The following is a 24,208-nucleotide window of genomic DNA, read 5'->3' on the forward strand; positions in this document are numbered from 1 at the left end:
AGCCAAACTCGCTAAACAGAATCGACCGATGCTTCTTCTGTAGCTAAGGAAACGTATGTGGGCAACTACTTGAGCAATTCCACTTGAAGATTAAATTTACTTTTCTTCAACTTGATGAACTTACTAAAACATTGTGCAAACACAAAATCTCCTCAAGATTCTGGGACCTTTTTTCTTCATTAACGAAAATAGTGTGATGGCGAGTGGGTATTCAACATTATTCTTTGGTGCGCAGTATTCTTTGACTACGTCACAATTTGAACAAAAAATAGTTGAAGCTCGGAAGTCGTTAGATAATCGATAGAGTATGTACTAGCCTAGCATTGCACTGCGTGCCGGAATGGGGGACGGATAATGTGACGCAACCAGCATTAAAAATATCAAGATTCCAAGTACTGCGTTCGGTTGGTCTATCGAGATAGATTGTTCTTCACTGGAAATGCGCCCTAGGTACCTGCAACGGCGTCAGCTTCATTACTTAAGAAGCGACCTTGTGTAGCTCGCAGAGTAGGAAGCTCAAGGAACAGGTAGTTACGAGCAGGCAGCAAAGGCTACCTGTGAGGCAGTCGGTGTTTTGTGGAATGAGCTCAAAGCTCCCGTTAGTTCTTTCCTGCTCTCTGTAGTCCTTCCTTCCTAACTGCCGGATGTGGTGGTCAACCCCTTTCATAGGACAGCCCCACCCCAGCACTCTGTGCCTTCACAGGATAAACGACCCACGCTTGCACTCCAACGTTGGGATCAATACACATCAATCCTCAACAATTACTTAAGTACTAGAATGCATTGGTACAGTACTTGCACTGTCGAAGACATTTAGCTCGCATTTGTCGACCCTAGTCTTAACGGTCCGAGAGGAATGCCACTATTAGGATGCACGACCAGACTGAAGTTGCAAAGCGCATTTGAGTGAGGCACAACTCCAGTTCTCTAACTTTTATTATAGTGAGGGTCACGTGACTGCTATCACGAGATATCTACTCTACATGAAGTGACGACTTCAGCTTCTGCGGCGGCGCGCTAATCTCCCCCACCCACGTGCTCACGACCGCGTCGTGCACTACCACGGCGGGTGGCGCAGACATTCGCAGCGGCATGTGGTCGACGGCTACCGGCTGGGCCTCACCGCCCCTCCTCCTAATGGCATGGGCGCCGAGGAGCTGGGGTGTGGATTACTTTCACGTATGATTCGGACGAATCGAATGTATAATCACCGAACGGAGGAAATTGTATGTGTGCCGGCTGAAAACGACGTACCATATTCCACAAATAACAGTTACGCGGTCCATAAATAATGATTAGTTGTGGTTAGTAGAATTTTAGCGTCTAATTATGGTTTGCAAAACTTATATACGGGTTACATGCAACTCTAAAGTAATTCGCTTGTATCATACGAAGTTTGCTTTAATCGTCGCTCCTTTCTACTACGCTGCACAATTGTGCAGAGTCCCACTCGGAAGGAAGGTTAGCCACTCTATGACACACTAAGTTCGTCAAGGCTCGTGTGGAGTAGCGGCCTCGCAGAAATTTCGCGGAGTCGATCTCGCACAAACTCGGCGCGTCTGGATAGCGGTCGCGCCGAACAAATTATTCCCGGTTGTTGGAGTAGCGTATCTTCGAATATAGGGCCCAAGTTTTCGCAGGCTTCAGAGTTGGGGGGGTTCTTGTGTTGCACGCCACGCCGAGCCCCTTGACCGCAGAACGAAAGGCTTCAAACCTTTCCCGTTGTTGGGTAGTGTCGACCCTGTGCCGCAGAACACTACGCGTAGTATGAGTTGCTTTATCTAAATCAGTCCTATCCATATTGCAACTAAGAAATGCGAGGGTTGCTGCTCCATAGAGCTCTCCTAACGAAGTTCCCCTACCTATACCTACCGCCTACTTACAGTCCATGTCGCCTGCCGTATCTGCTCTCCTTGCGAACTTCGATCGTGTCGACGTCAACCAGCAAATTCCAGTTTCAACGCATCCTGTGGCACCAGCTCCTCCTACCATGAACTCGCCACTACTCGCTCCCGACCGAGAGTCTGCACCGTCGGCCGTGAGGTCAATGATCGCTTGTTGTTGTCGGCGTAAAAGCACGTGGAGAATGCCTTAAGGTGGAGATCAAGCAGGCGCTCGAGTATCAGCACAACTGGGATTCCCCAAACTGGGCAGTCGAAGAGGTGAGCTCTAAACGTTTTTTATTTTATTTTGTTTTACTAACCTCGTTTGGTTGTAGATATTGACAATTCGCAGTAAATACTCGTGCGACTGTAAAGCTCTCACTACACGTCAGGATGGATATGCAGTCATGTCTTGGACACTTTAGCTATACGTGACGGCCTAGACCTTGCAAAGCTGTTGAAAAGACTCCCGGCTCGCAAGCCACCCGGAAGACCGCGGAAAGTGCGCCGTGCACTTGACAGAGACGATGAGCATTATTTCGCAGTGGCACGCCTCGTGCGGATCCTGACGGAGAAACCGGGGCAGGCAATCAACTAGAAGTGCTCGAAAGAATTTCAAGAAACAGTCGACGGCGAGATGCAGTACTCCAACTACGTGGGCACGGTGTCCTCGTGGGCAAACAGAAATGGAGTGTTTTTCTGGCGAGTGACATTCGACAATGGCGTTGTTGAACACCTAGCTATCGAAGACTTGGCGAAGGCCGTCAACACCGCGTATTTGACCGGTGTCGCGGTTGCGGGACAGTAGCAGTGGAAGAAACTGTTAAGTGTCGTGTAGGAACACGCACTAATATAATAGCACACTTTCCCCACCAACAACACCCACCAAGTCCCGATGACTCAATGGGCTTGTTAGGGTTAGAACTTGAAGGCCCAGGAACTTTCCCTTGCACCGGGTTGATGTTTCCTCTGTGCACCGTGTTTCCGCTTAGTCAACTGGCGGAAACCCAGCGTCACCAGCCACGAGCAAAGGCTGGCACGCTCTCACACACAATATAAACCTCGTAGGCCCTCAGGAAGGAAGGGTCCCAGCCAGTCACGGCTTGATACGAGGGCGCCGGAGCTATACTCCGGCGGGAAGGATAAATGGAGTGCGCTCTCGCTCCTCCACTACACGGCGATGACTCGCCCTTCGTATACACGGCCACCTCTTCTCTTCTCTTGGCCTGACCACGGGTAAACGCACGCTACGATACTAGCAGGCGCGTCCACCGACAGTCATAATCCTACCAACAGGTTTATCCAATTGCTACGGGAACTCACCGATAGCCCAGACGTCTTCCTTGAGTGGTTGGGAGGAAAAGCTGTTCTGTCATTGTTGCCCAAAGGGCTTATCTGTTCTATCTTCTCTTTTCTATGGTTCAATACAAATATCAAGTCTAGACGTGTCCGTTGTGGATCTTCCAGGTAACCAACCACCCGACTCTTCAGAACTCTCTTGAAGGCTCGGACGGCCTCCCCATGACTCGAAGAGTCGCCTTAAGTGCGGAACCCAGGCCAAAGTTCGCCGTAGGTTCGGGTCGTCCTTGAAGTTCTGGTGTTGTGTGGACACACCACGGCTTGAGCTTGAGTGTCGACGAGTCATCGTCATCTGTCCAGACTGGCCAATCCGCGGTCGTCGAACACCATCGAACGAATGGCGATGTGCCTCGATCCGCCAGTTGAGTCGACGCCGAATGCCGCGGGGCTTGCCGTGAGCTTCACTCAACTTTCTCGACACCACAGCTGCCCACACCGTGTCGCGAGCCACAGCACTTGGTGAGCGTCAGGGTGCTCCCGGTGTCTTCGCGCTACCACGGCTGGGTCGTCTCGCGCCGCGAAACCTGCGCTGGCCCGCGCGTTCCGGGCGTTCGGCGTCGATCCCGCTGACATGGTACGTGCTGCGTTCGGTATCCTGCCCGTGCCGTCGACTGCTCACCCTCAAGCGTGTGCGCTTGTTCTGCTGGCGGCAGGCTCCCGCTGCGTCGAGTTCTGGTGGCGGCCTCTCCGGCCAGGCTTCTGCTGCGTCTTCGCCTGCTCGGTCGTCGTCTTCTGTTCGCGCTGGGTCGACGGCTGCCGGTACTCCGCGTCCAGGCGATGCCGCACAGGTGCGTACCCTGTCTCTGCATGCGTCTCCCTTCTTTTCACTCGTGCTGACGTTGTTCTCGTTGATGCGTCTGCTTATATCTGCAGTCGGCTGGTGGCGTGCCTCCGCAGCCACTTATCGAGGCTATGCGTGGCCACGAGTCTTCGGGAACCCCGGCAACATCTCGACCTGGGTCTCCTGGTTCTTCTCAGCCTGCTCCCGACAACTCGCGCGGTCGTGGTCAAGTTATGCGTCGCGGCGCCCTTGAGCAGCTGGTCCGTGATGCATGTGATGAGTCGTCGGAGCGCATCTTGGCGGTGCTGGGCTCGAACCTGGAGTCTCTCGGCCGTCTCTCGGTGAACCTGCAGCTGGGACCGAGCATCCGTGGTGATCGCTGCGTGGATTCTCGCCTGGCGTCGGCCCGGAACCTCGATGAAGTGGTTACTGCTGCGGAGCCGAACATGGATGTTGGCGAAGGCTCGACGCTGGACATGGCAACTATGCGCGCCCGGCTGCACTCTGCTGAGTCAGCGCAGGCTGCTGCAGAGAATCGGTTGCGGTCCCAGACGTACTCTTTGGAGAACCAGAAGGTATTCTTGAAGAACGCGAACGACGAGATCGCACAGCTGAAGAAGGATGTCGCGCATCTTCGTCAGCTGGGGGCTCATTACATCGTCGAGCTCGAGTCGTCGAACACCGCCGTGGATGGCCTCAGAGAGTGTTCCGAGCGGCAGGAGAATCGTGTCAGGGTGGCCGAAGCCTCGCACGCTCGGGCTCTAGCTCAGTTGAAACGTGAGCAGGAGGTCTACAAGGCGGCCGTTGCTTCGTCGACTGCTCAAAGCAGGCGCTTGCACGATCTGCTGGCTCGCTCGGACGCCGCCGACGACACCGCACCAGCTCGCCTTCGCCGCCGCAATGAGGACCTCGAAGAGCAAGTGAAGCGGCTGACCCGTGTTAACAAGACGCTTCGCGCTCACGTGCAGCTGGAAGAAATGAACCCCGACGTCCTGGTCCTCGCCGTAGAAGGTTCGTAGTCACCATTTGGTCGTCGTTTGGTTTATGTTTGCTGACTTTGTCCCGATGACTCATCTTGCTTGCAGGTATCTCGACTGGTGAACTCAATTGGAGCTTGCTGGATCTTACTCCCGAGTCTCTCGCGATTTTGCAGAAGCAGTACCGTACAGCAGACCGCTCCAAGCCGGACAGAGATATCGCCGAAGACTTGGCTCGGACTGCCTTCTCACTGAATGACTCCATCGGGGATCCCTTGCGCAAGGACACTCCCGCTGGTGCAAACAAGACCACTCCGGGGACGTCTGCCACTGCAGTCAAGAAGTCTCGCGCGTCGCGTCGGTCATCGTCTTCTCCATGGTTCTCGTCCCGCAAGAGGTCTCGCGAAGACTCGGGCTACGTCAGTGCTGCTGCTTCCCCAGCTCGGCCGAGTCGCTCAGGGTCGAAGGCTCGCAAGACTTCTGCTGAGTCATCGGCTGGGTCATCGGCGTCATCGTCTCCCGTGAGGAAGTCGTCGGAGAAGCCCAAGAAGTTGCCCAAGAAGCGGAAGGAGTCTCGCTGGGCACGAAGTCGTTCTGCGTCGGTGCCTCGCGGCTCTCCGGTCTACGCGCGCTTCATCGGTTCCAGTGTCTCTCCGCCCACGAGTCCTGCTCCAGTCGCGAAGGCTACTGCGCCCTCTGTTCCTGGTTCTGCGCCACCTGCTGCTTCTGCGGAAACTCCTGTCCAAGCTGTTGTCCCAGTCTCTGGTTCCGGTGACGATCCACAAGTTGGTGGCTTGAGTCATCGGGCTGATCGCGGAGGGACGGACGAGCAGTTAGCTTCAGTCGAGCAGTCTCCGGAGGTGCTTCAGTGGTTCGGAGATGACTCGGATGCTAGATTGACGGAGGGTCTGGTTGACGACTCAGTGGTTGATGGCGGTGCTGCTTCTGCTGATGAGGAGGAACTCGACGAGTGGGAGGGAGAGCGCGTTGAGGTGGTTGCTGTAGTTCCAGCTCCGTCACCTCCGGTTGCTGACGGTCTGTCGTCATCGGCTTCCACTGATCTCTCGTCACCTGTGCCAGCTCTGCCTCCTGCCAGCCCTGAGTCATCGGCTTCTCTTCCGCTTGTTCCTGCAGCTTCTGCTGAGTCGGCGGACACCTCGGTCGCTGTCTCATCGGCTCACCGGCCTGCAAATGCGGCATCTCAGAAGGTTCCGACGACTCGCGCCCGAGGTAAGAAACCGGCTAAATCTCGCCATAAGTTGTCATCGCGCCAAGTCGTCACTACGCAGTTATCGACCCCAGGACCAAGTTCAAGTTCTGCGCGCTCTCTGTCTGCCTCGCCTGCAGCCCGAGATGTGCTGCCCACTGCTCGTTACTCCAAACACGTGTTGAACTGGGCCACTCCATACTTGGCTCCTGAATTCCGGTTTCCTGGCACTTCTAAGTGCTGGATCCAGATTTTGAATTGCGAGTTGCCGACTCCTATTCCCGGGGATGCTTGGATTGCTGCCACGGCTGCTGGTATCAAGGCGTTTAAAGACTTCAAGAACACGGACCACCCTTGGCAGCAGCTTCGCCGGCGTCTCCCGGAGCACGCATGTCTGTTCGTGTGGTGTAGTGATTTTGCGGTAAACGAGAATCGAGCTGACGACCAAGCTTCAGTGGCGACCCGAGTCGTCGGGACATGTTCAGCAATGTTCGGCGGATGCTGATTGGCCATTCTGGACCGGTGCCGAAGACTCGTCGACACCCAAGTTCGACACCCAGGACTTCAAGTACGATCCGAACTTACAGCGAACTTTGACCCGAGATCCGCACTTAAGACGACCGTTCGAGCCCCGGCGACTGCTCCAAGTCTTCATCGTCCAATAGAGTCATCGAGAGGCCTCTTGGGGCGTCGAGGAGGCTCTGAAGGGTCGGGTGGTTACCTGGAAGATCCACAACGGACACGTCTAGACTTGATATTTGTATTGAACCATAGGAAAGAGAAGATAGAACAGATAAGCCCTTTGGGCAACAATGACAGAACAGCTTTTCCTCCCAACCACTCAAGGAAGACGTCTGGGCTATCGGTGAGTTCCCGTAGCAATTGGATAAACCTGTTGGTAGGATTATGACTGTCGGTGGACGCGCCTGCTAGTATCGTAGCGTGCGTTTACCCGTGGTCAGGCCAAGAGAAGAGAAGAGGTGGCCGTGTATACGAAGGGCGAGTCATCGCCGTGTAGTGGAGGAGCGAGAGCGCACTCCATTTATCCTTCCCGCCGGAGTATAGCTCCGGCGCCCTCGTATCAAGCCGTGACTGGCTGGGACCCTTCCTTCCTGAGGGCCTACGAGGTTTATATTGTGTGTGAGAGCGTGCCAGCCTTTGCTCGTGGCTGGTGACGCTGGGTTTCCGCCAGTTGACTAAGCGGAAACACGGTGCACAGAGGAAACATCAACCCGGTGCAAGGGAAAGTTCCTGGGCCTTCAGGTTCTAACCCTAACAAGCCCATTGAGTCATCGGGACTTGGTGGGTGTTGTTGGTGGGGAAAGTGTGCTATTATATTAGTGCGTGTTCCTACATGACATTCGACACCCATGGATTTGATCCTTCTGTCAAGGTCTTCCAGCGGGCGCCCCCGACGACTCGAGTTAACGGATATTGGAGCAACTTTCGAGGGTACGGGGATCCTGTCGATATTGATCTTGGGTTCTCGGATTGGGAGCGTTACCACTGGATTCCGGCTCCCGCCGTGGAGAATTGCTTCCGGATCGCTACCAAGGAGCTGGAAGGGAATAATTGGTCCCCTGAGGCGAAGGCCAAAGTTCGAGCTGAGCTGGACGAGGCCAAGGCTGAGTGGTTGGCGTATGCTGCCGAGCGGAACAAGCGCTGGGATCGGTTCCGAGCCAAGATCATCTACCAGGTCTGGAGGTGGTTTGTCAGCAAGGAACCGAAGTTCGCTGCTCTCCACACCGAGTCTTTGTTTGAGTCTTCTATGCTGGGTTGCCCTTTCGACAACCTCACGTGGCTGCCCAAGACGACCGACTGGGTCAGCGAGATTTCGGCGTTGGACGCGGCTGAGCCGTGGCGTAATGGCTGGGTGGATGCTCCTGCCCAGCATCCGTACAACACGACGTTCTTCCCCTGCAATCCAAGGTTTCCGCTGTTCGTCCCTGCAAACACCACGCGCGAGGAAGTCGGGCGCCAGATCGTCGTTTGTCCCGACCTCACGCCAAACGAGATCGCGGCTGATTGGGATGCTGGTTTCCGTGAACCTGCCCAAGCTTCCGACGAGTCTTCGGGTCCTGAGCCAAGCGAGCCTCCGGCGTCTGCTGCTACTTCTCACGTGGCTCTCGACAACTCGGACCACCTCCAGGTGCTGGCGCAGGCTGCAGCTTCTGCTGAGTTGCAGGGTGACGCTCGCGAGGATGGTGACGACTAGGAACGGTGAGTCTTCGGGTGCAGGTGTTTCTTCCACCCAAGCTGTTTGAGTTTTCACGGTTGTAGTCGTAGGTGCGTTCAGCTTGGGGTATTTAGGTTTTCTTGATTCTTCTTCCAGATCGACACGTCCAGTTTTCAAAAAGATAAAAATCATGCAAGTCTTCTGCAGTAATCGTCTTCGTCTGCGTTTCTGGGCTGCATTGCCCCAGGTACAGGTCACCATCTTCCGCAGTAGTCATTTTCGTCTACCCTCCTGGGCTGCGTTACCCCAGGCGTAGTTCATCATCTTTGAGTCGTCGCGAGCGAGCTCTAATCTTCGTCCGCGACCTGTACCATCTGAAGGCGTTGCTCGCTTCGCTTGCGCCTCAGGTAGTCGTAGAGAAGACCCCCACAGGAGAGGTGGGTGACTGGTTCCCACGTGGGCTCGTCCTGATCTGCCCACTTGATCTTGAATTCACGCACTGAGCGTCCCGTTCTTGTTGACATGGGCATCCGATCATCCAGAATCTCCAACACTTCGCTCTCACCGGCCAGACTATCAGGTTCCCAGCTGTCTTCGGGGAGTAATTCCTCGTCGAAGTCCAGCCGTGAGTCTTCGGTGATGTCAGGCGCCAGTCGAGTCTTCGGGCGGTCTTTGAATTCACTCACCGGCTTCAACGGCGAGACATGGACTACCGGGTAAAACCGATAGCCGCTCCAGTTCGGCAACTCGAGCTCGTAGGCGTACTCTTCGACCTTCTTCTTGATCCGGAACGGGCCGTGCCAGCGGTGGGCCAGCTTCTTGGTCAGCCCCGGCTTGACACGTTCCATGTACAGCCATACTCGACTACCCGGCTCGAATAGAGACATCGGCGCGTTGCTTGAGGGGTCTGAGTCCGCGTCCTGATTGGTTGGCGTTGCTGTCGACGACATGTTCCTGCCAGTCGTCGGGATGATTGCTCTCTCCTTCCGGCTCAGTGCTTCGTTATGTTCGCGTGCTCGGCGGGCTTTTTCAGTCGCTTGCTATTCCTTGGCCATCTCGAGTGCAATCTGGTGTTGTCGGTTGATGTCCCGGCGCCACGCCAGCGCGTCGGATTGTCTGGTATTGCCCCTGCGGAGCGAGGACGACATCGCTTTCAACGTCGACTGAGCGTCCCATCCATGGACGAGGAAGAATGGAGTTTCCTTCCGTGTCATGTCTTGTGAGTTGTTGATCGCTAAGACCAACCGTTCCACGATCTCGTCCCAGTCCTGCTGAAGCGGGTCTTCGGCGTACACTCTCACGGATTGAATCACCGTCTTCACCGACCTCTCTTGCTGCCCGTTGGCTTGGGGCCGATAAATCAGCGTAGCCCGCAACCTTGACTGCATCATTCTGGCAAAGGCCTGGAACACCTCGCTCATAAAGCGAGGATCCCGGTCGTGTCTAACCAACGAAGGTGCTCCGAATCGTCGGTATATACACTCTTCGAAAGCTTGGGATACCTTGAGCGCTGTCGTGTCCGACATTGCCTTGGCGATCACAAATCCCGTGAAAGCACATTGGAACAGGAGGAGGGCAGTGTTGCCTCTCCGAGTCATCGGGAGCGGTATTACGAAGTCCATGGACACAATCTGGAGTGGTCGCTCTGCCAACACGTTGCCGGGAGAATACCCTCGCAACTGTGGTCGGCTTTTGCAGGTGCTGCAGTCCGGGCACGACTTCACATGCTTCTCGACGTCTGTGTAGAGGCCGAACCAATAGTAATCCCGTTTGACTCGCTGGTAGGTCCGCACTACCCCTTGGTGCCCGCCTTCTAGCGAGTCATGGCAGTTCTGCAACACTTCTTGAATCATTGTGGTGGGTACCACGAGACGCAGCTTGATCTCCTCTTGCTCTCCAGACGTGTCTCGACGACTCGAATTCACATTGTAGAGTACTCCGTCGTCGAACAGAACGAACTTGTCCGCAATTTTCCAGGCATCTCGTGCAGCCCTGTACCCGAGCTTCTCGACCTCGCCTCGTAGGGCTGTTTTCAGGTTTGCCCACCGTAGTTCCTCGTCCTGAGCGGCTGCTATGCGCCGTCGCCTCTCCGCTTGGACTTCGACGGGGCCAATGTCTTCTGCGTTTGGCGCTGCGGGCGGTGCTTGAGCTGCTTTCGGTGGTCGCTCATCAGTGTGCTCTTTGTCGGTTTGAGTCATCGCCTTGGGTGGCGTCTCGTTCGTACTGTCGTCCGCAAATCGGACTCGCTTCGTTTTCGATCTAGCCTGTGAACGAGTCATCGCCATGATCCTGAAAGGTTCTTTGCGCACGAAATCAGCGAATGTCCTGGGTTTGGTGACCTCGTATCCGTCCGCAATTTGAATAGAGCCTCCAGGAACATGGTTTTGCACTGTTGCTTCATCTGGCGTCGACTCATAGATCACTTCCTGGATGCGGTTCAGTTCGCAGAGCTCTGCCTTCCGAGTTTCACTCAGGACTACCTTCGACGTCTTGGATTCAAGTGTTTCCGACGCCAATGAGTCTGCGGCCGCATTGAATTCTCGAACCACGTGCAGGTACTTGACTGACCGCAGTCGTGCCGTGATTTCCTTGTGGCGACTCAGCTGAGTCATCAGCGACTCCTTCCGGCATGCGATCACCCCTAGGGATTGCTGGATCGCGAGCCTCGAGTCCCCGACGATGACCAAGTCTTCGGCGCCATGGTCCAAAGCTGCAAGCACTCCGTTGGTCATGCCAGTGTACTCGGCGAGATTTACAGTAGTCTTCTCGAGGTAAGCGCTCGCCGCAATCACTATTGTCCATTCTGGTAGGCGCCACACGATCCACGAACAACTGCCATATCCACCATACTTCTCGGTCTTCGCGGAGCCGTCAAAGGGGACCACAAACCCCGTGTGAGTCTTCGGGAGACGTGCTTACAGGAGGTTTGGGTCCATACGAGTCGTCGGCCAGCCTTTCGTTGGTGGAGCAACCAGGTCCAGCGAGTCATCGAGGTCCACAAAGTTGGTTACCGTCGACTGGAGCAGTTGTGAAAATACGCAGTCCTTCTCTTTCACGCGCTAGACGATCAAGTGCCACGGGGAAAGCAACACGGCGAATTGCACCGCTCTCCCGAAGAGTGACTTGGACTTGGTGATCCATTCCAACGTAGAGAACCGCGTGTACACGCGGATGGTCCGTCCCGCTAGCTGCGTATAGCAGGTCTTCAGGAGCTGGAGTAGAGCCAACACCTCCTTTTCTGCAGGATGGTAATTCATTTCTGCGTCCTTCAAGACGCGATCACAGAAGCGCACGGGGTGCAGTTTGTCGTCGTGCATCTGGAGCAATGTCGAGCTGAGTGCCCATTCGTTCGCGTAAAGCATCACGTGCACGTCCTTCTTCTTATCGAAGTGCCGAAGGGTCGGCGCCGCCGCCACCTTCTGCTGAAGTGCTTGGAAGCTGCGGCGGGCTACAGCGAGGTCACCCCCGGGCGCGAAGGCGTCGTCCTTGAGCTGGTATAGCGCGGCTCCATAGACTGCGAAGTCTTGGATAACCCGGCTGTAGTAATTCAGCGCTCCGAGGAAGGACTGCATCCCTTTTTTGTCCGAGGGAAGGACAGCTTCGTGATTGCGTCCAGTTTCTTGGGGTCTGCGCGCATCCCATCTCGCGAGATCTCGTACGACAGGAAATCGACGCGTCCTTGCACGAATATGCTCTTGGTGAAGCTGACGCTGATCTGGCACTCCTCAAATCGGCTCAAGAGCCGGTCCAGCGTGGCAAGACAGTCTTCGAAGCTCTCGCCTCCGAAGCATATGTCATCCACAAACGATCGGCGATCAAACACCGGAACCAGTGACGAGTCGTCGGGCTCGTTGGTCGCAAACATGTCCGCATCCGGGCTGTTGATCAGCAGCAAGACAGGATCTAGTGCCTGCGAGTCATCGTGGGCGGCTGCAAACTTCGTGCGGGACGCTGCGGAAGGGTTCTGCAGGTATCCCGACGACTCGAGTCGTCGGAGACGTGCTGATTCAGCTTCGGCAGCTCCCATCCGTTCCGCAAAGGCCTTCCAACCTCCCTTCGGCTGGACATGACCCCACAACGCGTTGTCGATCATGCGCTGGTAGATCATCGGCGCGTTCTTGAGACCGAAAGGCATGCGAAGCCGCTCGAAGTGTCCCAGCGGGCAGACGAAGGCCGAGATCTTGCGCGCTCGTAGCGTCATCATGATGGCCCAGAATCCACTCGCTGCGTCGAGTGAGCAGAACCAGAGGTATGCTTCTAGGTAGGTCAACAAGTCATCGACGAGTGGCATGGCGTATTCCATGATCGCTGTGATGGCATTGACCAGCTTGTAGTCGATGCACAGTCGAATGTCGATCCCGTTCTTTTTCAGGACGATGACGATCGGCGATGCCCACGGGCTGTCAGAGGAAGACACGAGTCCAGCCCTGAGCAGCCCCCTCAGCAGCTCATACAGCTTCTTGAGATGCCGTAGTGGTATCCGCCGGGCTCGTTGCTTGATCGGCGCGTGCCCTTGCACGTCTATGTCACAGACCACCCCATATGCTGGTGGTGGTAACGCATTACCGCTTGCGATCATAATTGGCTCATGGTTCTTGAGCACCTTGATTAGATCGTCCTGTCGTGTCGCCGACAACTCAGGATTCCGCACATTGTCTGCGTCGTAGTCCAGAGTGGTCGTAGCAGCTTCGGACAAGTCAGGAAGGAACGCCAGCTCGTGCGCGTAGTCTTCCAACCCGATACCAGCCGCGAGATGCTCGAACGAGTCAGCGGCGTGGTCTCTGTACCTTCTGTGCTCAAGACCCGCAAGACACACATGAACGTCTGCTCGAGTCGTGTCAAACCGGCCTCGATATCCGAGTTCGAGCAGGATTGAGTCGTCGGGACTTCATCCTCAGCACTCTTTGACTCCGTAGGTTCGTCCAAGCCGGTTCCCGACGACTCATCTCCCCCAGCAGGGCGCTCAGACGTCTCCAAGGCAGCTGCTTCCACTCGAGTATTGAGGGTCACCCCTGTCGAGTCGTCGACGGCTGCAACTATCCGTTGCGCAACTTCTTCTGGTGCGGATTCTGGATCATTGCCCACTGGCAAGCCGTCAGAATCTTCACCTCCATCACTGTCGGACGACTCCGAGCTGTGCTCGTCTTGAGAGTCTTCGGTAGGCCGTCGGAGCAGCCCTTTTGGAGTGGGATACTCGGGTCGATCCACTGCCGACGGCTGGGCAGCTAACCATTGAGCGTAAAACTCAACTTCCCACTTGAGCAGCGTCTTATCGCGGGCGGCCTCGTAGGCAAGGACTTGCCATTCCCTATACTTGTCAGAGTCGAGCCGCACATATCCCTCAGACTTCGGCAACGACCCGATTGGTACCCACACCACGAAGGTTGTGTGAGCTGGACAGATCGTGAGCCGGTTGTCAAGGTTAGTCAGTCGGATCGGCTGCGGATGTCCCTTGTGGAACCGCTTCACCGTAGGGATGAGCTTGTCGGTCTGTCGGATCCACGGCACGTGAGTCGTCGGGGACGGACGTTTCCGTTGCATTCGGAACTCTTTCCATTCTCGGCCGGGAATCTGCAGCACGTCGACCGGGCCCCCCGTTGACATGGACCCCTTCGGCCTCGTCGACCATGTTCTGCGTCTTGATCAGCGGGATCATCACTTCGTCCGGGAGCTTGGCCGCCGCGTTGAAGAGGTCCAACCGGATCCCAGCCGGGATCATGAAGTCGGTGCCTAGCACCACGTCGACGCCTGCGTTGTGGTCGATGATCCACATCTCAAAAACGTAAACACGCTCCCATCCGAGCGTAATCTTCACAGACGCCCTCCGAGTCGTCGTCGCCTTGCCCTTGGTGATATCCTGGACTTCCATACACCGACCATGGTCTGGAATGTCCTTGATTCTCAGCCGGTTGGCGTACTTCTCGGAAATAACACTGACGTTCGCTCCAGTGTCCAGCAGGATCCTCGTTCGCGAGTCGTTGACCGCTCCGTTCACCAGCGTCCTCATACGTACTCGTCGGTCGAATTTCTGCGCCGACCACCATCCCATACGCTCTCCGGGTAGAAGGCGTACCTCCACGTCGAGTCGTCGGTGCGATGTTTCCTGCACTGCACTCGTCACCCAGTCTTCGGCAGTGTCTTCAATCACTTCTTCATCACTCTTCTCACTCAAATCACCTCCACCGAGGCTTTCGCCTCTCTCCTTTTCAAATTCCGTCGTGTTCACCCATGTACCTCGTCCTTCATCCGGCCATTCGCACTTGCCCACAAAAGCGTAGATGCACTCCGCTTCGACTGCAGGCTCGGCTAACTGTGGCAGCCCGATTGGGACCAACCCAGTTTCAGTTGGCGGGCTGCCTAGTTTATATGTTCCGTGAAGAGGAGGTTCTGGAGCTCAGGAGTGAGGTCCTTCTTGTCCACCTTGTTGCGGACAAGCTTGGTGAGTTCATGGAACACTTCGCATCGGCCTGCGTCGTGCACTTGTTTGCACAACTTGCAGCGCCGGTTGCAGAAGTGGGCTGAGTGGGAGAGACCACCACAGGCAGCGCAGGGACCGTACTGGCGTCGTCGATTGTCACGGCCATCTCGGCTCTGGTATCGGTTGTCCCGGCTGGGTTCCCGACCACTCTGATCGCGTCGGGAAGGCCGATTGTCGGACCTGGCGTACGTGCCGTCGGCTGCCGCGCGTCGTTCGCTCTCGTGCGCCGCAGCCACGTAGTGATCGCTGCCATCCGTTGAGTACCCATCGTGTCCGCCTTCCTCCGAGTACCACGAGTCATCGGAGCCTCGATCGCTGGCGGCGTCGCTGTCATCGCTGAACTGCTGGCGCGTACTGTCGCGTCCGGTCGAGGTGCTCCTGGCGTCCCGTCCTTGCAGTTCAGCGACTATGTCTTCCACAGATGCGTCAGCCAGGGTCACGCGAGGAACGATCCTAGAGTCGTCGCGACGACGCTCATAATCTCGTTCGCGTCGATCCCCACGGCTGTGGCCAGTTCGCGAGTCATCGCGGCGGTACCCGTCTCGGGTGTCTTGCCGGCGCCGGTCATCTCGGCGACGCGAGTCATCGGGACGCCTGTCATCACGTCGGCGGGACGGCTCCCGAGCCTTGGATCGCGACTGCGAAGACTCGCGCGAACTCTGTCGCTCTTCAACCTTCAGCATTTCGATGATCATCTCCTCCAGCTCATGGATGTCCTTGATCCGCAGAGGAGCGAGTCGTCTCTCCAGCTTACGGTCGCCGCAAGTCTCCAGGAAGCGCTTGACGTGGTCCTTCGCCTTGCGGCCGCCGTTCTCGAACTGGACGCCTGCGTTGCGGGCGTAGCCGTTAAGTCGGTTCAGGTAGTCGCAGACGTGTTCCTTGTCGTCGCGCTTGGCAGAGTAGTATCGGGTTTCCGCTGACTGGCTGAACTGGGAGCAGTAGTAGCGGATGAAGGCTTCGCTCAGCAAAGTCCCGGTTCGCTTGGTCTTCTTGGTCTGTTGTCGGTGCCAGTGTACCGCGCCGTCTCTCAGGCGGAGTTCGAAGGGCATGCACCATTCATTGGGCGGCGCGTGTGTACCTTTCATCTCGTACACAAACGCGCGCAGCCACTGCATCGAGTTCTCGCTCCTGTTGCGAGCGCCCGAGAACGTCGAGATCTGCCCCAGTGGTCGGTGCATCGCTACCTCGAGCCTCGGCGTCGGGTTCACGGTCTCTGCGTCGCTCACCTCCCGGATCTGTCGCAGATATTCGTCCATTTGCGCACCTCCGTCTCCCGTGAAGTCATCGTCGTCATCAGATGAGTCGTCGGCGTAGCGGGACTTGCGACTTGAGCTCCGTCCGGAGCTTCGTAGACTGCTCCTGGTCACTCTCGAGTCTTCGGCACCACGCGCAACTCGTTCATTACGAGTCGTCGCGGGTGGAGTGACCATGTGGGAGTCTTGAAAGTTCGGCGATCGCTCGCCCGACGCACTGAACACTTCTCCAGTCGCAGCCCGGGCTGAGTAACTGCGCTCGGTCTTCTTCGGAGTTCGCGGGAGCGGGACGCGCGCTGGATCAGCGCCACCCTTGTTGGTGCGAGCCGCCTTCGGCTGTTCCAAAGAGAAGGGGGTCACCCCGAAGGTTGTACACAACTTCTTCTTCCATTGCCAGAGCTCGGCTCCGGCTTCCGCGGGCAGGAAACTCTCCAGAGTCGACGGCGACGGGGCAAGCGTGGGCCGGAGACCCAACGCTTTCAGGAACGTCACCGTGTCCTTCGCCACTTGCTCAACTGTGACCGCATTCACCGGTCGCGCCAACTCGTGGCTCAGGTCTGCCCACACCGCTTGGCTGATCATGCGCGGCTCGAAGAGTCGACCCCATTCGCTCGCACGCATTGCTTCAAAGCATCGGCCGAGTACCTTGTTGGCTGCCGGCGTGTCTCCATTCATCGGCGGCCGGTTGCCCGAGGTTTGCTCGGTTACTTGAGTCGTCAGCACCGGCGATCGTGAGTCGTCGGCGCTGTCTTCAAACTCTTCCATGTCATCATACGCTGGCTCAGGGCCATCCACATCATCCAGTTCGTCCGCGAGGTTGCGCGAGACGGGAGGCGCGTCGTCTTCCAACTCGCTCGCGAGACTGTGCGCCAGGGAGCGCGAGCCCCCGCTGCGCCCCGCGGACATCACTGCATCTTCCGGAGTCTCGGGTGTCACCACCGCTGGCGCAGGCGCCTTCTCCTCCAGGTAATCGTCGTATTCTTCATCCATTTCTTCGTCCTTGGCGTCGGATCCAGTCATCGACTCGTCGAAGCTGACGTGGCGCTCAGCAATCGGGTCGAGTTGCGGCGTGATCAGGGCCGCCGTCGAGTCGTCGCCTCGCGTTCCGCCGGACTTCATCGGAGTTGCTGGTACCGCCGATTGAGATCCTTTCGCCATCTTCTTGTTCTTTTTCTTGCTCTTCTTCTCAGTTGTTGCTCGTAAAGTCAGCTGACCTGCAGTAGCACGAGACACAGAAGGTCACACCAATCCCGGGTCGCGGCACCAGTTGTCGTGTAGGAACACGCACTAATATAATAGCACACTTTCCCCACCAACAACACCCACCAAGTCCCGATGACTCAATGGGCTCGTTAGGGTTAGAACTTGAAGGCCCAGGAACTTTCCCTTGCACCGGGTTGATGTTTCCTCTGTGCACCGTGTTTCCGCTTAGTCAACTGGCGGAAACCCAGCGTCACCAGCCACGAGCAAAGGCTGGCACGCTCTCACACACAATATAAACCTCGCAGGCCCTCAGGAAGGAAGGGTCCCAGCCAGTCACGGCTTGATACGAGGGCGCCGGAGCTATACTCCGACGGGAAGGATAAATGGAGTGCGCTCTCGCTCCTCCACTACACGGCGATGACTCGCCCTTCGTATACACGGCCACCTCTTCTCTTCTCTTGGCCTGACCACGGGTAAACGCACGCTACGATACTAGCAGGCGCGTCCACCGACAGTCATAATCCTACCAACAGGTTTATCCAATTGCTACGGGAACTCACCGATAGCCCGGACGTCTTCCTTGAGTGGTTGGGAGGAAAAGCTGTTCTGTCATTGTTGCCCAAAGGGCTTATCTGTTCTATCTTCTCTTTCCTATGGTTCAATACAAATATCAAGTCTAGACGTGTCCGTTGTGGATCTTCCAGGTAACCAACCACCCGACTCTTCAGAACTCTCTTGAAGGCTCGGACGGCCTCGAAGAGTCGCCTTAAGTGCGGAACCCAGGCCAAAGTTCGCCGTAGGTTCGGGTCGTCCTTGAAGCTCCGGTGTTGTGTGGACACACCACGGCTTGAGCTTGAGTGTCGACGAGTCATCGTCATTGGTCCAGACTGGCCAATCCGCGGCCGAATGCCGCGGGGCTTGCCGTGAGCTTCACTCAACTTTCTCGACACCACATAAGCATGCTTTATAATACATTCGTTGCACTTTAATGGTAACATTTACTCTGAACTTCGATCTAGCAGCGAGCACATGCAATTCCAGCCGAGGTACATGGAAATCATCCGTTTCTCCTATGGTACGTGGTTTTCAGCCGAATTGTACATGAAATTAATCTTTTCTCGAGGAGCTGCAGGGTCTGAGTCAGCAGATTTGGAGCAACGCGGACTGCAGCAAGACCACTAAGTCCACTGTGGATAACTCGCAGGTGTGGGCGGCCCGTTCATCAAGGAGAACGGCCGTGGCGACGCTGACGACGTTCTGGTCGGTCTTCTGAGCGGCGGCAGCGGCTGCGGCGTGAACGGCTCCCCTGCCATTTACTCGCGCGTGTCCTCCGCGGTTCCTTGGATTAACACGGCCATGAAGACCAAGTAAGCGGGAGTCAAGTCATCTTCAGCTTATCGTGAAGTGATACAGCACTTCGCAGTCTTATGGATCGTATCCCAATATACAGCTTCGTGTCGATCGACTTTGATTCCTCTTCGCCTCTTCACATAGTTGCAACCACGCTCCCACGATTCCGAGAGAGAAGGAAAAATCAATTGTTTCATGTCGTGGCCGCAGCATGATGAAGGTCTAGCTGAAGCTCGCCACTTTCATCAATTAATTGTAGACTTTGACTCGGAATAAACGCATGGACGCATTGACGGTCCAAGAGCAAAACGCCATGAGGACACACGACCAGAGTGTAGTTGCAAAGAGAGCCCGGGAGAACGTGCCCTCTGAAGAGAATCCTCACGCTGGCAGCAACGCCAGTATTGTGCGTGAGGTGTAGCGAGGTCTTGTAGGTCGTCCTGCTGGCGATGGCGTACGTCTTCCTTTGGTTGAAGACGGCAGCGTTGGCATGGACTCGGCAAAGCGGCAAGAACGGGTTGGTCCGCCAGTCCGGGCAGTCTAGAACCTGAGTGGCACCGATGGAGGCGGTGCTCGACCTTCTTGGTACTGGTACTAGTACTGCTGCTGCTGCTCGAACTGCCGACGCTCGAGCTCCACCTGCGCGTGAAGCTGCCGCTGCTGCGTGTGAAGGTCCATATCCATCTCGTGCTCGTCGAGCGACTGTTGCCTCTCTCGCAGCTGCTGGTGGTGGTGTTGGCGCTGGAGCGCGAACTGGCCCACGAGCTGCGCGAGCTGCTGGATCTCGGCGGCCGCGCCGTCCACCTGCACCTGCATGGCGTTGACCATGGCCTGCAGCTTGTGCACCTGCTTGCGCGAGGCCTTTTTGGAGACGTGGTGGGGCTTGTGCGTCCTGGAGGGCGACGCGGCCAAGCCCGCCGTGTGCTTGGCTCTGCAGCGCGGCGTGGGTCTCCTCCGCGCGCAGTCTCTGGGCAGGTCGGCGAAGAGCATGGCCGTCTCGTCGAGGCCCATCAGGGGCGCGCTGAGCCCGAGCGCGGCGAGGCTGGCGTCGAGGCGGCGGCCCTCGAGGTCGGCGAGGTCGGCGAGGTCGGCGGCGTGCGCTGCAGGCGGCGGCAGCGGCAGCGGCAGCGGCAGTGGCAGTGGCGGCGGGCGGTCCAGGCTCGAGGGCAGCGCGAAGGCCGGCAGCTCGTGCTCGTAGAGGGCGGCGTGGTCCATTGCTGTGGCTGTGCTGTGTGCGTGTTGAAGCTGGCGGATTGGGTTGTGACGGAGGGCGCCCGTTGCGTTGCACCCCGTTCTCGTCAGGAGATGACAGAGTGGTACGCCCACCTCCCCGAAAGGGCAGCTACGGTACTGCAGTCGACGCTTCCTTCCTACACCGCGAAGCCTCAAGCCCCTCGATGCAATTCTAGCTGCGCTTTGCAGACTGCTGCAGCAGCTGCATCGAGTCCCACCGAGAGGCGTCCTCCCTTGGCTGGCTGGCTGCAGACCCCCCGTGCGTCCACAACGCGGGCAGCAGCTCGGCGATGGGGAGGCGCTTCTATGCGCCTCTGCAATCATTGGAGCGGTCGGTCGCGCTCGCGCCCCACTCGGCTCTTGTGTGTTGTATGGAGCTCGCTGCGGCGCTGGGCGGTCGGTGCGCGCGAAGAACTTCATCGTGACTCGCTACGCGCGTCGATGCAGCGTAATGGTAAATACAGTAGTATACGCCGGTAAGCAGTTGAAGCAGCACAGAAGGCGGCCGTGTTGCGTACGCCGGTCGGTCGGACTGGTCGGCCGGAATCATATGGCGCTTTGTATGCGCCGGATTTCGAGGACGCGACACAGAGAAAAGAACCCCCTTCGCACAGGGCTGGACGCCGCCAATTCTTTTTCAGCCGGCGTTGGGCGGGGGCAACGGCAACCCCTCACCCGGAAGCCGATTGCATGGTGTTGCCTGTGCCAGCGGGACGGGTCGCCCACGTCCGTCGCAATTAGTGAAATCAGAAAGCAACGGAATTGTTGGCGCCCAGCGCAGCGCCGCTCGGTGTGACGGGCGCTTTCGATCGTCTGGTGGTGGTGAGGATGAACAACACCTAAGGTTTTAGCCGCGATCGACAGGGATACTCCCATTGAATAAGTAATGGTATGATATTTTTGTTCGTAACCCAAGTGGTCGAGGTTGAGCGCACTACTTGACCACGGGAACCTGACTCACCTCTATCAGTAATGGCGCTAAGCTTGTCGATGGCTCGGACTCGGATCGTGATTTGATTTGTTTTTCTTAACTAAACAAGGCGACGGAGCTTAGCGATCAGGAGGAGTGTTCAATTCGCCAAACGCATTCCGCAGGGGTAAACTTGGCGCGGTTGGTGTTTTCTGGAATGAAATACTGAAATTTCATTCATGTTAAGTTTTTCTCGGATTCAATCTCAAAAGTAAAATGAAGAATAGTTAAGCGCGTCCGACCCACAGCGCTAACAGCATCCAGAATCAAGCAGCACATATCGTTGATCAAATGCAATGCATTGGCATGTAGCTAAACTGAAATAGGCCATGGGGTGCTTCGATGGATGATCTCCATCGAAGCATCAATACTCGAGCTTCAGACTGTAGCAAAGCTTTTAGCAACATCAACTGCCGGGAAATCCGCGCCCGAATTACGAATACCTCTTCAGACTTAGTGGAATCCGGGCTAGTAGGTGCTCGCCCGTCAGTTTGTTCAACGGTTACGAACAAGCAATAGCCTCGCTTCGGCAATGGGAGATGGCAGCCCTCGTCGATCGAGGCCAAATGATGACATCAGGGGCTACACCCCGCCAGACAATCGGCAGACAAACGTGTTTCTGATTTGGTAGGACAGCCACACGACCCGTCCCGCCACTGGGCAAGTCCACGAGTGCATGAGCAACAACAAGCTACGAAACCAACGCCCGCGAGCGCCGTCGACGAGGCAGGCGCCGCGTTGCCGTTGCCCCCGCCCAACGCCGGCTGAAAAAGAATTGGCGGCGTCCAGCCCTGTGCGAAGGGGGTTCTTTTCTCTGTGTCGCGTCCTCGAAATCCGGCGCATACAAAGCGCCATATGATTCCGGCCGACCAGTCCGACCGACCGGCGTACGCAACACGGCCGCCTTCTGTGCTGCTTCAACTGCTTACCGGCGTATACTACTGTATTTACCATTACGCTGCATCGACGCGCGTAGCGAGTCACGATGAAGTTCTTCGCGCGCACCGACCGCCCAGCGCCGCAGCGAGCTCCATACAACACACAAGAGCCGAGTGGGGCGCGAGCGCGACCGACCGCTCCAATGATTGCAGAGGCGCATAGAAGCGCCTCCCCATCGCCGAGCTGCTGCCCGCGTTGTGGACGCACGGGGGGTCTGCAGCCAGCCAGCCAAGGGAGGACGCCTCTCGGTGGGACTCGATGCAGCTGCTGCAGCAGTCTGCAAAGCGCAGCTAGAATTGCATCGAGGGGCTTGAGGCTTCGCGGTGTAGGAAGGAAGCGTCGACTGCAGTACCGTAGCTGCCCTTTCGGGGAGGTGGGCGTACCACTCTGTCATCTCCTGACGAGAACGGGGTGCAACGCAACGGGCGCCCTCCGTCACAACCCAATCCGCCAGCTTCAACACGCACACAGCACAGCCACAGCAATGGACCACGCCGCCCTCTACGAGCACGAGCTGCCGGCCTTCGCGCTGCCCTCGAGCCTGGACCGCCCGCCGCCACTGCCACTGCCGCTGCCGCTGCCGCTGCCGCCGCCTGCAGCGCACGCCGCCGACCTCGCCGACCTCGCCGACCTCGAGGGCCGCCGCCTCGACGCCAGCCTCGCCGCGCTCGGGCTCAGCGCGCCCCTGATGGGCCTCGACGAGACGGCCATGCTCTTCGCCGACCTGCCCAGAGACTGCGCGCGGAGGAGACCCACGCCGCGCTGCAGAGCCAAGCACACGGCGGGCTTGGCCGCGTCGCCCTCCAGGACGCACAAGCCCCACCACGTCTCCAAAAAGGCCTCGCGCAAGCAGGTGCACAAGCTGCAGGCCATGGTCAACGCCATGCAGGTGCAGGTGGACGGCGCGGCCGCCGAGATCCAGCAGCTCGCGCAGCTCGTGGGCCAGTTCGCGCTCCAGCGCCAACACCACCACCAGCAGCTGCGAGAGAGGCAACAGTCGCTCGACGAGCACGAGATGGATATGGACCTTCACACGCAGCAGCGGCAGCTTCACGCGCAGGTGGAGCTCGAGCGTCGGCAGTTCGAGCAGCAGCAGCAGTACTAGTACCAGTACCAAGAAGGTCGAGCACCGCCTCCATCGGTGCCACTCAGGTTCTAGACTGCCCGGACTGGCGGACCAACCCGTTCTTGCCGCTTTGCTGAGTCCATGCCAACGCTGCGGTGTCTGATTGGTAGAAAGGTAAGCCAATAAGAGGTCAGTGTAGGTACGACTCACCGTAGGTATAGTGAAACCAAGTTAAAATAGATATGCAGATGTAGGCTTCCATCCGCCTGAACTGCGGGGGCGGCACTCTTAGTTCCGCACGCCCTCCCCCAAGACAGCACTTCTTCCTGTTAAACTGGTAGCACTTGTTGGTCCCAGCAACCTGACTACAAGAAGCCCATGCCGACGAACGCCCAGCTACAAGCCGAGATCGACCGGCTGAATCAAGCGATGGCAGAGCGCACGCGAGTGCCCACCAATCTGCTAAGTTCACCGGCAAGCGGGGGGAAGACGTTCGCGAATGGCTGTTCCAGATCGAGAACGCCTGTCGCATCAACGGAATCCAAATCGAAGACGCGAGCGCGCGTCTGCCGGGTATCGCCGGGTCGGCGATGGAAAAGCCGGCCTCAGGATGGTTCCTGCACTGGTCATCGACGACGAGAAGTGAGGAGCACACGTGGGGGATTTTCCGTGAGCATGTGCTCCAACACTTCGAAGCTTCGAACTACCAGGCCGTCTTGCGAGAAAAGCTGCAGCGACTCAAGTAAACGGCGGACATCGAGACCTACAACGGCGAGTACTCTGCTCTTATCTTCCGAGTTGAGGGCATGAGTGTACTTGACCAGGTGCTAAGCTACGCAAACGGTCTCAAGCCTCGTACCCGTAGCTACGTCAAGCTCGAGAACCCAGAGACGCTGAGCGCGGCTATGGACCTGGCGATCAAGTACGAAGTTACGCACTTTGTGGACGACGTGCGCGACCGCCAGTCCCGCCAAGACAAGAGGAAGATCTTCGCTGATCAAGCTCCCAAGCAAGACAAGCCATTCAAAGGGAACCTTTCCGCGGCAAGGGACGGTTCAAGCCGAGGTCTGACTCCAAGCGTACTGAAGGCCGCACCTGCTATCACTGCAAGAAGCCTGGCCACATCAAGGCCAACTGCTTCCTCTGGAAGAAGGAGCAAGAGAAGCAGGGAAACGAGCAACCACGTCAGTGAATGAGGGTCCTGGCGTGGGCGAGAGCGTAACCGGGACACCAAAGATTGAGAATATCAGCTTGAACGTTCTGTGCGAAAACCCTCTGGTCTACAAGTCACGTCCACTGTTCTCCGTAACAGGTGAAATCAGTGTTGGTGACA

At 57.2% G+C, this 24,208-nt stretch overlaps 7 protein-coding genes across 7 annotated transcripts; 4 read left to right on the plus strand and 3 right to left on the minus strand.

The window, feature by feature from the left end:
• Positions 1–3,813: 3,813 nt before the first annotated feature.
• On the plus strand, positions 3,814–5,042 carry PHYSODRAFT_254484 (hypothetical protein; the record flags this gene model as incomplete). The annotated part of the gene is made up of 3 exons (XM_009540087.1): positions 3,814–3,816; positions 3,896–4,030; positions 4,116–5,042. 3 exons carry the CDS (start codon positions 3,814–3,816, stop codon positions 5,040–5,042), a joined length of 1,065 nt encoding a protein of 354 aa, XP_009538382.1.
• Positions 5,043–6,397: 1,355 nt separating this feature from the next.
• On the plus strand, positions 6,398–8,422 carry PHYSODRAFT_531454 (hypothetical protein; the record flags this gene model as incomplete). The annotated part of the gene is made up of 2 exons (XM_009540088.1): positions 6,398–6,609; positions 7,549–8,422. Coding segments are annotated over 2 exons (1,086 nt in total), but the record flags the coding sequence as incomplete, so codon positions are not given.
• Positions 8,423–13,546: 5,124 nt separating this feature from the next.
• PHYSODRAFT_532013 (hypothetical protein) lies at positions 13,547–14,252 on the minus strand (the record flags this gene model as incomplete). The annotated part of the gene is made up of 2 exons (XM_009540089.1): positions 13,547–13,932; positions 13,964–14,252. Coding segments are annotated over 2 exons (675 nt in total), but the record flags the coding sequence as incomplete, so codon positions are not given.
• Positions 14,253–14,740: 488 nt separating this feature from the next.
• PHYSODRAFT_532075 (hypothetical protein) lies at positions 14,741–17,272 on the minus strand (the record flags this gene model as incomplete). Its single annotated transcript, XM_009540090.1, has 1 exon — positions 14,741–17,272. One exon carries the CDS (start codon positions 17,270–17,272, stop codon positions 14,741–14,743), a length of 2,532 nt encoding a protein of 843 aa, XP_009538385.1.
• Positions 17,273–18,346: 1,074 nt separating this feature from the next.
• Positions 18,347–18,688, plus strand: PHYSODRAFT_341747 (hypothetical protein; the record flags this gene model as incomplete). The annotated part of the gene is made up of 2 exons (XM_009540091.1): positions 18,347–18,392; positions 18,522–18,688. 2 exons carry the CDS (start codon positions 18,347–18,349, stop codon positions 18,686–18,688), a joined length of 213 nt encoding a protein of 70 aa, XP_009538386.1.
• A 573-nt stretch (positions 18,689–19,261) lies between these two features.
• On the minus strand, positions 19,262–19,882 carry PHYSODRAFT_319837 (hypothetical protein; the record flags this gene model as incomplete). Its single annotated transcript, XM_009540092.1, has 1 exon — positions 19,262–19,882. One exon carries the CDS (start codon positions 19,880–19,882, stop codon positions 19,262–19,264), a length of 621 nt encoding a protein of 206 aa, XP_009538387.1.
• A 2,411-nt stretch (positions 19,883–22,293) lies between these two features.
• Positions 22,294–22,914, plus strand: PHYSODRAFT_319838 (hypothetical protein; the record flags this gene model as incomplete). The annotated part of the gene is made up of 1 exon (XM_009540093.1): positions 22,294–22,914. The coding sequence occupies one exon, from the start codon at positions 22,294–22,296 to the stop codon at positions 22,912–22,914; it is 621 nt and encodes a 206-aa protein (XP_009538388.1).
• Positions 22,915–24,208: the final 1,294 nt, after the last annotated feature.

The sequence above is a fragment of the Phytophthora sojae genome (assembly GCF_000149755.1).
Source record: "Phytophthora sojae unplaced genomic scaffold PHYSOscaffold_14, whole genome shotgun sequence".
Classification (NCBI taxonomy): domain Eukaryota; phylum Oomycota; class Peronosporomycetes; order Peronosporales; family Peronosporaceae; genus Phytophthora; species Phytophthora sojae.